The sequence below is a fragment of the Peromyscus californicus genome, unplaced genomic scaffold (genome assembly GCF_007827085.1).
Source record: "Peromyscus californicus insignis strain IS unplaced genomic scaffold, ASM782708v3 Scaffold_6__1_contigs__length_162567912, whole genome shotgun sequence".
Lineage (NCBI taxonomy): Eukaryota > Metazoa > Chordata > Mammalia > Rodentia > Cricetidae > Peromyscus > Peromyscus californicus.
This window is the reverse complement of record NW_026294584.1, coordinates 47,038,059-47,050,371: the sequence shown is the minus strand read 5'-3', so window position 1 is coordinate 47,050,371 and position 12,313 is coordinate 47,038,059. Positions and strand designations below refer to the sequence as shown.

The window sequence follows — 12,313 nt, the reverse complement described above, 5'->3', positions numbered from 1 at the left end:
AGATAGAATCTTTCTGACTGAACTATGTAGTTATTCTCAGCATGACTTATGACTTCCAGACTGGGAGGCTAGAATGCATTGTACAAATGGGCTGCCCGAGGTCAGTACCTGGGAAACACCTTGTGCTCCGTTTGCATGCAATCGAGTGTGAGCAGCAGCAAGCATGCTTACTATGCTCAAATGTTATTTTCACCAATGAAATACATAATATTAAAACTACTTGTTAAAACAGACCTTCTTTCACAGGCTAGAAAATCAGTTTCTAATTCTTTTAATTTGCATGCCAAATTTGAAACTGGCTTTACTTGAACATGGACTATTAATCACTCACACACACACACACACACACACACACACACACACACACACACACAGGAGCATGTATGCACACCAGACTATAAGGAGCAACAAAGAAAAATCCTAAGAGGTCATAATTCATACACTTTTTAAACAATAACTGCTACTTCTACAAAGAATGGCGTCATGTTGTACTCACCAAACAAAGCACTTTGATGGGTAATGTTCCTAAGCCGTTAATTGTGGTGATCTTGTTGCCAGCCAGACTAAGGTGGGTCAGGCTGATGCAATTCTCTAGTCCATTGATTTCTTTTATCTCGTTGTCTGTATATGACAACTCTGTTTAAGGAAAATGTTATTCAAAGTCTTTGGAAAGATTAAACACACACACACACACACACACACACACACACACACACACACACGCACACACACCCCAGTGCTGAACCAGGGGGATGGCTGAACAGGTAAAGGTACTATATGGTGGTCCAATATGGGGGAAAGAGAGGACCTAAAAAATGGCCTCTGACCTCCTTCACACAAGCACCTTGGCAAAACACACACACACACACACACACACACACACACACACACACACACACACACCAAAAAATAAAAATATAAAATAAAATCAGTGTTAAATTATCACTAGAAAAATCAGACAAGAGTTTAAATAAAGGAATATTATATGCCCCATATAGGATAAGCCCTAAATTGCATATGTTTTCATATAGGATAAAACATCACTTCTACAAAAATTTAAAGGCGTAGCATTTGTATCCACAGGTGACTCATTTAATACTATGGAAGAAAACAGCAGTTTGGAGCTGGCTCGTGGGCAGTACTTCTCTGGGTTAGTTAATGATCTCCATGGGGGAGTTTGGAAGGCAGGGTCACCCTCCAGAGGCAATGCGAACGGGGCTTTATCATCTTGGAGCTGTCTCGACAACAAATGGGTGGCTGGAAGGCCACCACCCTCTCACAGAGGGGAGCAGCCCTTTCTTCCCGCTATATCGGCTGCTCTTCTCCCGTTCAAATCCAGGAAGCTAGAAGTCTGCTCTAATATGACCATCTGCCATTTCTGTTCTCACTGATCACATTTTTAAAGTTGATCTTGTGTCCCAGGCTTGTAGTCGGTCGGCCCAAACAGCAATTCCAAAGCTCACTGTTCAGCTAGACCTTCTCTGTCCTCAAAGCACCTGACTAGTTCCCAGGGATGAATGCTACTGCTCCCCCAGAGTCCAGCCAGCTTTGCCTCCCAAGTAGCTGTAACACCGCCATGTTCTCACATTCCTCACAGCATCTAACTGATCTTCAAGACCTGGCGATGATGTTTTAAAAGATGTCTTCAAGTGTTCTTTGTATTTACTCATCTGCCAAATTAACTCACCTTTAGCATCAACGGGTTCCTTTAATAGCCATTACTTTCTGCCCTCAAGTCCCTTATAGGCTAAAGTCAGGTTAATTATTTCAAAATGTTGAGCCGGGCGGTGGTGGCGCACGCCTTTAATCCCAGCACTCGGGAGGCAGAGGCAGGCGCATCTTTGTGAGTTCGAGGCCAGCCTGGTCTACAGAGCAAGATCCAGGAAAGGCGCAAAGCTACACAGAGAAACCCTGTCTCGAAAAAACAAAAAACAAAAACAAAAAACAAAACAAAACAAAAATCAAAATGTTGACTGGATGTCCTCACAGGGGGGGCTGGAGTGGAGGCTTACTGGTTAAGAATGGGTGTTGCTCTTGCAGATGACCCAAGTTTGGATGTCAGCACCCACATCAGACAGTTCACAATCATCTGTAATTCCAGCACCAGCAAATCCAATGCCCTCTTCAGGCCTACAATGGGATCTGTACTCATGTGCACATAACCAAACAAATATATATATATATACACACACACACACACAAATATAATTTTTTAAAATTTTAATAGGATAAATTCAAAATCCCTAACTGGCTTACACAACCCTTCACTATGAGATGTTGCATTTGTAACATGGTGATAACACCAAGTTGGCACGAGGCTAGGAGTTAAGTCATGGGGAAAAATAAGTAAAAATTGGGTGTGATACCAGAGCAATAATGGCACGATTATGGGGGTCATCATCTGTCTCTGCATTTGAGACGTACTTCACAGGAGAGAATTCATGCCTGGAACTGCACACTTGATCAAAAACCCATGGCTGAGGCGGCCATGGGCTCCAGGGGCACTGAACTACTGCTGTTCAGCTAAACTGACATAGAACCAAACTTCCTTCAAAATATTTCTATTTATGCCCATAAACAAATGCAACTTTCAGTCTTAGAGATGCTTCTCTTTGCAGTGAATGAGTGTGAACACAGAGACTCACGGCTACTCATGGTACTGAAAGTGAGTGGTAGTTGCGTGCCCAGCCCTAAAAAGGACATTTACACACCCCTCTAGGGCTTGGTAAGTGTCATGGAGGAAGGGGTAGATAAGTGAGAGTTGGAAGATGGGGGGAGAGCTGTAAAATTGTCTGCAGGGCACGGCACAGCCATTTGAACCATGATCTCACAGCAGCTCTGATAGCTGCACTGGGCTGCACAGGATTGGCTTTGTCAACAGTCGAGGTGAAGAAGGGGCTCCTGGAGCCCTCCCCTCTCTCTTAAACTACTGGCTGCTGATATATCTGGGGTGGGGACTTGGTCACTGTTGTCACTGAGTTGTGTACTCACTCATGAGCCACCAAGCTCCGGTGAATAGTTTTAAACCCATGACCACACAGACAGTCCTTGTTAAACTAAGTGAGTCACAAAACAAAAAGACATGGATGTCAGGAAGACTTATGGGGAAGAGAGGGTACTGAGGAGTGGAAGGGAACTGAGAGAGGGTGGGGACAAGAATAACCAGAATACATTATATACATGCACAAAATTGTCAAAGAACACATTTAATTGTTTTAAAAAGGGTGTGGATGAGCTATTCTTCAAAACTATAAGGCTCTCATATCATTACTACATTATAATCACATGGGGCCAAGGCATCACATCCTCTAACTCTTAGCATGGAAATGGATGACTCAAGATTGGGATTGAATCCAAAAAGAGCTGGACTAGGGAGAGAGATAAATAAGAAAACTGGATAGCGATATGTTACCAAATAGAGCAGAAATTTCTAGGTTTCTCTTACTGGTTCCAGATTCCACCCATGGGCAGAACCACTTTGGTGGTGGTCAATATGCCATTTCAAATCTCCTATGAGTAAGGTCTCTGCCAAAACAACCACACAAACAGATACTTACTCAAAACACTGTCTTTCAGATCTCTTTTTCTCTGGGCTGGCTAAACAATTGTTTTGGAAATAGACAAAGGCCAGCTCTTTGTAGATATGGACTATCATAAAAGATGAACATGAAATATAGGAAATGAGAGATTAAATTACCTCACACAGCTGTGTAGGACATATCTTTGCAATAAGCAATCTTTGGCAACAAAAATTAAGCCATGAAAACTTCAAATAGCCATCTGCTCAGTGTCAGAGAGAAGCAAGTGTTGAAGCCCAGTTTCAGAAACAATAGCATCCTGGAAGCTCTATTCCAACCAAGAGGGAGATGCTCCGAATCACGGCAGAGTGAATGGATGCAGTGGGCAGCTGTCAGGAGCAGTCTCCTGGAAGCAGGCAAAGGCCAGGAGCCAGAAGACAGGAGTCCTAACAATGACAGTGACATCAGGGATTGGGGATCGGGAGCTTGTTTCTGAGACCCCAGAGGATGCCTCAACTCCCTTGGTGCCTCCAGCTTCCTGTACCTGTCACTGCTACATGTCAAGTTTTCTGAAATGAGAACCGGGGGAGAGAAAGGAAGAGAAATGTGGCACCTCACTGCAACCACAGCCCTGGCTCCAGCAGATTCCACTGTGGTTGCTCAGGGTGTTTTGCAAAGAGTAAGAAGTTCAACCGGCATCCCTGTGGAGAACACTGCTCACTCCCTACCGAGACCTCCTCCCACCTCCCAAGTCTCACTCCCCTAACACTGAAGGACTTTCCTAAATTACTTAGGCTCACAAGTGAAGGATACGCTGGCCCTGAATCTGCACGGATTCCACACCCTTTCATTCAGCCAATCAACCACATGGTGAAAACACTTGATGCAAAAAACATACAACTGTTTTGAAGTTATACAGATGTTTCCCTTGTCATTTTTCTCTAACAACCTTTGACATAGCATCTGTCTCAGTGTATACAAGGGATTTGAGCATCCATGGCTTGGGCATCTGAGGAGTCCTAGAATACACTTCTCAGGAATGACCACACTCTTTATATTGCCATGCTCCCCGCCCCCCCACTTATTCCAATAGTCTTATGCTGCAGGTGCTGATTACAATCAGTACACATGACTGGGCCGTGAGGAGCTGAGCTCCCAGCCAGCCATGCTTCCCAGACAGAATACCTTCATCCCTCTAATCTCCCGTTTTCTTATTTTAAGGTCCTTCATGGAGAGTTTCTTGCCCCTCCTCCTAACATTATTATTTCACGTTCTTTCTGAGGTCTTGGGAGTTTCTGATAAGAAGAAATACAATCTGATAAATCACGAAACTATTTCGATGAATTAGCTTACTGGATTAATCCTCTTAGGTGCATTATAATATTAAAAGAGAGCTATCAGGAGAAAGACTCCAAGAACTCAAAGTCCTCACGTTGCTTTCCAGCTCTGAAGTTTTACCATCTTTGTGAATAAATCATTTACAGTGGAATTTTAGATTGTTATGGAAACCACGTGAAGGAACCCTGTGGCACTTAGCATAACTTTACGGCTGGGGCCTGGGGAACCCAACAATATATTTTTACATTCCAGCAATGCTGTCAGCAGTTCATAAACGCTTGACGTGAATTATTCACTAGTTCAGCATTTGCTCTTATTCATTTGTCTACCATCATAAAATATGGTTTGGGTGTACAGAAAACAGTTACTGAGAAATAAGGCCGAAATCCATCAGGATTCTCTGAGTGGAGAGTCATAATGATGGCTTTAATCACAACCAATCCTGAGAGGTCTCTACCACCTTAAAAAGTGGTCTCCGCCACAGGAGTGAGTCTCAGGGAGAACTGAAATCCGCATATAGCTTAAATGGCAGCGTTATTAAAGTAGTAATCGCTCAGTGGATTGCAGAGTGGGCAAGCCAGTAGGATTCAGAATAGTGACCTCAGGCAGCTGCTTACCAGCTAGCTCCAACAAGATGCCGACCTTCCCTGGGTCTCCAGGTCCTTTTCCATAAAATACATAATTAGCACTGGGTGGCCTCTAAATCCTGTCTAGATTTTAAATTCTATGAATCATGTTTGTAATTTATTAATGATCCATCAATACTTGTAAAGAATAAACAACATCTTTACTTAATAATAAATAAATCTACTTTACCTCAACTAGGTTTCTTACCTTGTAATTTAGGATGATTACTAAGTAACCATCAATTATCCACACAGGGAAGGATGAAATAATCTACTATGATAAATAAAAAATTGATACCTTATAGTTAGCAATGTTGTTCAAGATATTAATATAATTTACTATAATCATTTTATATTACAAGCAAAATTGGTTTATTCAAATGATTCAATTAAGAATTTCCACAGTTTGGGACTGGAGAGATGGCCCAGTGGTTAAGAATATGTACTGCTCTTGCAGAGGAAATGAGTTTGGTTCCCAGCACCCACATTAGGCAGCCCACAACTGCCTGTAACTCCAGTTCTGGGGGATACAACACCCTCTTCTGGCCTCTGTGGACACTGAACACATGTGGTGCACACACAGAAAAGCAAGCATGCATGGACACACATGCATTTGCACATGCACACACACATACATACACACATACACACATACATACATATATACATACATACATACATACATAAATAAATAAAAAGAAATTCAGTTTTTAATTCTTGGACAGAACAGACTATTAAGCTGGTATTTTCTTTTTTAAAATATAAGGGAGCTAGGAGTTTGACTTTGTTGTAGAATAGTAGCCTAGCGTGTATGAGACTCTGAGCTTCAGTTCTAACACACACACACACACACACACACACACACACACACACACACACACACACACACTTTCCCGTTCAATCTTTGTGTCTGCCTCTCAGAAATACTTACTATACTGAATTGTCTTTCCCCTTTATACCTAGGTTATATTTATTTTTATTAAAATTCATCTCTGGGATGAAGAGATGGCTCATCTGTTAAAGAAGTTGCTCTTGCAGAGGACTCAGGTTCAATTCTCAGCACTCACATGGAATAACATCTGTTATTCTAGCTCCAGGGGACCTTATGCCCTCTTCTGACCTCCCTGGGCACCAGGCATGCATGAAGTGCACATGCATACATACATACAGGCAGGCAGAACATTCGCAAACATAAAATAAAATAAAGCCTTAAAAAAAGCTTAAATACTCATCTCTGTTACAACCCATTGGTATATTTCAATCATTTTCACTACTATATATATCATTTGCTATTACCTGACAATAGCATAATTTATTTACATCTTCTGTTACTGATGAGCAATTGGTGTCTTTCCATTTTTGCTATTAAAGAGAACACCACAATCAGCACTCCTCTGCAAGCCTCCGGGCACATGCGATTCACTGCAGAAATCAGAAGTGCCAGTCATAGTGAGTGTAGACGCTCACCTTTATAAGAGACCTTGAAGCTGTCTTCTCAAAGTGGTTGAGCCAATGTCATAACCACAGACAAGTTACAAAGAGATCCTCTCACTCCGCATGCCTCCCAGCAGCTGGCATTTTTAGATTAGGGTGCTTAGAATACTTTTGTAGAGAACATACTCAGAGAAAACACTTTATTTCTAGTTTCTTGAGTTGTATTGTGAAAGGGTATTGGATTTGGGAGCTGGAAAGATGCCCAAAGGAACCTGGCACCAAGCCTGATGGCCTGAGTTGGATCCCTGAGCCCCACATGGTGGAAAGAGAGAACTAACTCCCAAAAGTTGTCCTCTGACCTCCACGGGGACACTGTGCTGTGTGCACCCAACAACATGCATGCACACCAAGTGGATTATAAAATGTAATACAAAAACTGCAAAGAGTGCTGGATTTCGTTAAATTTTATATGTCACTTGGGTTTCTTTAAGGAAAAAAGGGCTTATTTTCCTGAATCTCTTAGTGTTAATTATATCATACTTTGTAAAGTTTCTAATAGTAAACTATTTGTAATTTTATTTCACTAATAGCTCAAGAAGAGCAGTCCGTTTTGGCTATTTGTCTCTGTGGTTTTTCAAACACGAAGATGTTATAATATACTCTAATGCCTATGTTCTGGATTTCCATTAGTCTTGATATAATAATGACTCTCTTTATATGTCAGTAATAAGACTCAACTGCTACATCTAATGTCAACATTTAAAAAGGAAAACCTAATTCCTTTCTTTATGATATCACTACATTATTTGACATTCACAAAGTTCTAATATTTTACTTTTGTACATGGAAAGCTAAGTTTATATAAAAAATTAAAACCATCGTGATAGAAATGTTTTAAACTGAATCCTTTATTTTGAGTCTACAATACATGAGAGTTGTTTTCTTTGGCAATTCTGGGCTACACATTGAAGTATCTTGCTGGAGTGAAAGTTCTCCATATCCAGCTCCATTCTGTTCTCTGGGTATCCTGAGGCACAGGTAAGGCCTCTGAATGCTGAACCCCTTTGACAGGCAGGGCTTTAGGGTATAGCCAACCTCTTAGTTTTAAAACATGCCCTCAAACTGTCCAGACACTTGGTTCAAATAGGCCTTGCACAGAACACAAGGATCTGGATTTCTAGAAAGTTCCAGGCTGTGCTATGCTGGTTCCTCTGGGCAGCACTCTTCCACATGGCCAGAGATGAGTAGATTTCCAAGCCAGGTGGCTTCTCTCTCCCACTCCCTTCTTTCCCCTCCCTCTCTTTCTCTCTCTCTCTCTTTGAACATTCATTACACACAATGGGCAAGCATGAAGCCAAGGTTCTGTAGGAAGGTGCTGCGTATGTGTGTGCCTCTGACTTGCCATGGAAACATTTCATTCAAATCTCTATTGGGCTGCTCAGGAGCACCATCTAAGAGCTCACTCACTGCTTATTTTCATCGATGAGTTTGAAAGGGAGTGAGGATGTGTTCTAGCATTCCACATGATTAGACACTTTCTAAAACGTCCATCTCCAGGATCGCCACCTCTGCAATCCCAGGCTTACTAAAAACAAGCTGCTGCCTCATCCCTGGAATGAGACACTCAGGGGCAATCAACTCATGCTCCGTTCTGCCCCCCAAATTCCCAAGGGGGGGGGAGAAAGATGCTTGCTGAGCAACAGAAGGCCCTGCTCTCTTATTACCCAGAGAACACCAGTCTCTGGGGTAAAGAAGAGGCTCAAGCTCATTAGATGCACAGATCTTCAGTTAACCTTTTAGGCTTCCCAAATCGAAGTTGGCATTCAGTGTGCATGGGAGCGTGGTTCATGTAACGCATACATGGATGCTCCCGAAGGTGAATCAAAAACTTGGCTTTTCTTTTGTTTTTAGTTAAATGCATTTTAGCTTGAGGTATAAGTCTGTGGTAGAGCACTTACCAAGCATGTGTGAGATCCCAGGTTTGATCCCTCAACAAAACAAATAAATAAATAACTTACTAGAATGCCTTGCTTTATTTAAAGGCAGCAGTATGAACGCTTCAGTAAAATATCTACTAATTTTCCTCTTGGCAAATCTAGATGTTAAGACTCTAAATTTGTATAAAATAAGTCAAAAGTTTAAGTAAGTTTGAAGACTCATGCTCATTTAACAGAACATCCCTCATTCTAGAATCAAGAACAAGCTTACCATTCATGTCAAGGACCATCCTTCTCCGCTTGCTGGGGTCAGAAGCCCGTGACAAGCTTCGGCCTGTAGAAATGGTCCTTGGTAAACAAATATTATGACTACTGATTCTTATTCAATTACATGAGTCACACACTTCAGGGAAATCACTTATCTGACACCACTCCCTGTAGTCTGTAACACCCTCTCCAGTGGAACAAGTCACCATAGCCTCCCCTTCACGCATTCAAAGGATACTGTCCAAAATCAGTTGAGTGAGAGTGTTGTACGCCGACAGGTCACACATTTCAAAAATTTGGTTGGAGGAAATATCCACCTTCTGATGATAAAAAGAGAACATATGTTACATGTTGCTTTCTTTCAGGCTCACTAGTGTTTAATAGCAAAACAAGAAGATATGTCTCTGGATGTAGACAGAGTTGATTGCTGTAGATGTACTATAGCCAAACCAGGCACCTCTCTCTGCCTTTTCGAACCAGGACACTACTGTCACCACCTCGAGAGAGAACTGAGGAGAAATCTTCTCTGTGGCCCACAAGGATGGATCCTCCCTTTCTGTCCCTCCCCTCCCCTCCAGGGTCTCACTCACTATACAGTCCTGGCTGGCCTGAAATTCTTGTAGATCAGACTGGCCTCAAACTTGCAGAGATTCGCCTGCCTCTGCCTCTTAAGTGCTGGGTTAAAGTGTGTGCCACCATGCACCACCTACTCTCTCGTTTGCAGCTGTTATTTCAGATTTCCATAGTCTTCCTTCAGGACTTACTTCAGTTTCACCCATTTCACCATGTTGCCCATCTTTTCTAACACCCAATAGACCACATTCACTTCAGTTATGTGCACGTCTTATTGTCTGTCCTCCAGGTAGTCTCCCATGATGCCTCTAACTGCCAGGACAATCCTTATTTATCCCTCAGGCTATGCTGCTTCCATTGTATCTGTCTTAGGGTTTCTATTGCTGTGAAGAGACACCATAATCATGGAAACTCTTATAAAGAAAGCATTTAATTGAGAGTGGCTTGCTCACAGTTCAGAGGTTCAGTCCATTATCATCATGATGAGGAGCATGGTGGCATGCAGGTAGATGTGGTGCTGGAGCTGAGAGTGCTAAATCTTGCAGGCAACAGGAAGTCAACTGAGACACTGGGTAGTATCCTGAGCATAGGAATCCTCAAAGTGACACACTTCCTCCAGCAAAGCCATACCCACTCCAACAAAGCCACACCTCCTAATAGTGCCACTCACTATGATATTGTGGGGGCCCAATATCCTTTCTCACAATTGACTCATTTAGACAGGCATTTTCAGCAACATCTGTTGACCCTGGTCTAGAATGAGACTGAAAACAAACTAACTAACTAATTAAATAAAGGGCTTTGCTTAATTCATCTACTGGGAAAAAAATCCTTTTAAAAAAGGCAAAAAAAACTCAAGGCACTCGATGAGGATGTTGCAATCTCATTGCAGAAAGCTGTCAAAAAGATACCAAATAAACACTGTCCCTCTTGTGTCCTTTAAAACAGTGACTGTGCTCCCCTAAACTTACTGAGACAATAATTTCCTACACTACATCCTAGAAAGCACCGTAAGGCAAGAGTAGACAACTGGTTAAGTCAGTCACAAACATAACGGGGTGGGGTGTGGGGTGGGGTGGTGGTATGGGGATTACATGATCAGTGAGACACAAGTTGATAAACCCTAGGAAGGAACAGCACAAGCCACCTAAAGGAGCAGCAACGTGAAAATCAAATCAAACACTGCTTCAGTGACACAAATCTGAACAGAAACTGAGGTCTACATGCATGGTGAATATGTAAAACACAGGGTGTGAAAACAGCCAACATGGCATGGTAAATGCAATTTAACATTTACCTTTTTTGCTTTTATGTAATAATGATGGACTAAAAGTGATCTTATTGCAAGGGCTGAGGTACAACAAATGCTTCCTGTTCTTATACCATAGCATAGTATCTATGGATGCCCTTTCAAAGCTGGATGCCAACACCAAGCCTTCTATGGACCAGTGATGTTGGGCTTTTGGGAGATTTTAAAGGATTATTTTATTTCTATGACTCCCATTGAAACCCATAGCTTTTAGAAAATACCCACCAAATCAAATTAACATCTTCACCTACTAAGATCAAAACATTTAAAAAATAGTTACTTATTTTATGCATATATGTTTGTCTGCACATACATATATTCATCGTGTGCATGCACGTGCCCACGGAGGTCAGAAGAAAGTATCAGACCCCCTAGAACTGGGATTAGCAGGTGGTTGTGAGCCACCATGTAGAGCTATGAATCAAACTCAGGGTCTCTGCAAGAACAGTAGGTGCTCTCAACCACTGAGCCATCTCTCCAGTCCTAAGAGCAAAATGTTTTAAGAAGTATAAAGATGCCAGGTGGTGGTGGTGCACGCCTTTAATCCCAGCACTGGGGTGGGGGGAGGCAGAGGCAGGCGGTTCTCTGTGAGTTTAAGGCCAGCCTGTTCTACAAAGTGAGTTCCCAGACATCCAGAACTGTTATACATTGAAAATTGAAACCCTATCTCAAAAAATCAAGAGAAGAAAGAAAGGAAGACAGACAGACAGACAAACATGTAAGTACAAAGTCCTGCCCCTTACAAAAGAAATACATGCTTTCCCTGGTTGAGGGGTACAAGTCTCACTAACATTAAAGGGGAAAAGAACTCAACCTTCTCAAGTGTGAGAAATAGTTCTACTTTATCTTGGTCTGTAGAAAAAAGTGGACTCTAGAGTCTTAGGCACTGGCTCTTCCACCTCCCTCCAAAGATTAAGTAAGATTCTTAACCATCTGTGCTTCAGTGTTCCCATCCATAGGGCAGGCCGATATCAACTGACTCACAGCTTTATTGGTTTGGACAAGATGACTCACTAAAACCACCAGAAAGCCTTGGCACTCAAGCACTTCTTAGAAAGACTGGCTATGAATTCTCCAGAAAGTTAGACCCCTAAAGATGGAGCACATGGTTTTGTGTTGGTTTCTGAGGTCTTCTGGGGAGGGGTTGGGGTAATGAGAAGAAACTCCTAGAACAGCTTCTGAGGGGAGCGTGAGGCTGCTCCTGGGATGGATTTCCCTGGGATGCAAAGCAAACAGGGCAGCAGAGGAGACTCCAAACAACCCTGTAAATGCAGTTCTTGGTAAGCTTGTGACCACATAGCCCCCTGCTGA

The 12,313-nt window shown here is 42.3% G+C and overlaps 1 protein-coding gene across 4 annotated transcripts in view; it reads right to left on the bottom strand.

Moving 5' to 3' along the window:
* Lrguk (leucine rich repeats and guanylate kinase domain containing) overlaps window positions 1–12,313 on the bottom strand; it is a 107,968-nt gene that overhangs the window by 79,420 nt on the left and 16,235 nt on the right. For all 4 annotated transcript variants that reach the window (XM_052721854.1, XM_052721851.1, XM_052721852.1 and 1 more), the window contains 2 exons: window positions 9,359–9,440; window positions 497–621 (listed from right to left, as the gene is read on the bottom strand). In XM_052721854.1, coding sequence (XP_052577814.1) covers window positions 497–621; window positions 9,359–9,440 — 207 coding nt within the window. The remainder of the gene's footprint in view (window positions 1–496; window positions 622–9,358; window positions 9,441–12,313) is intronic.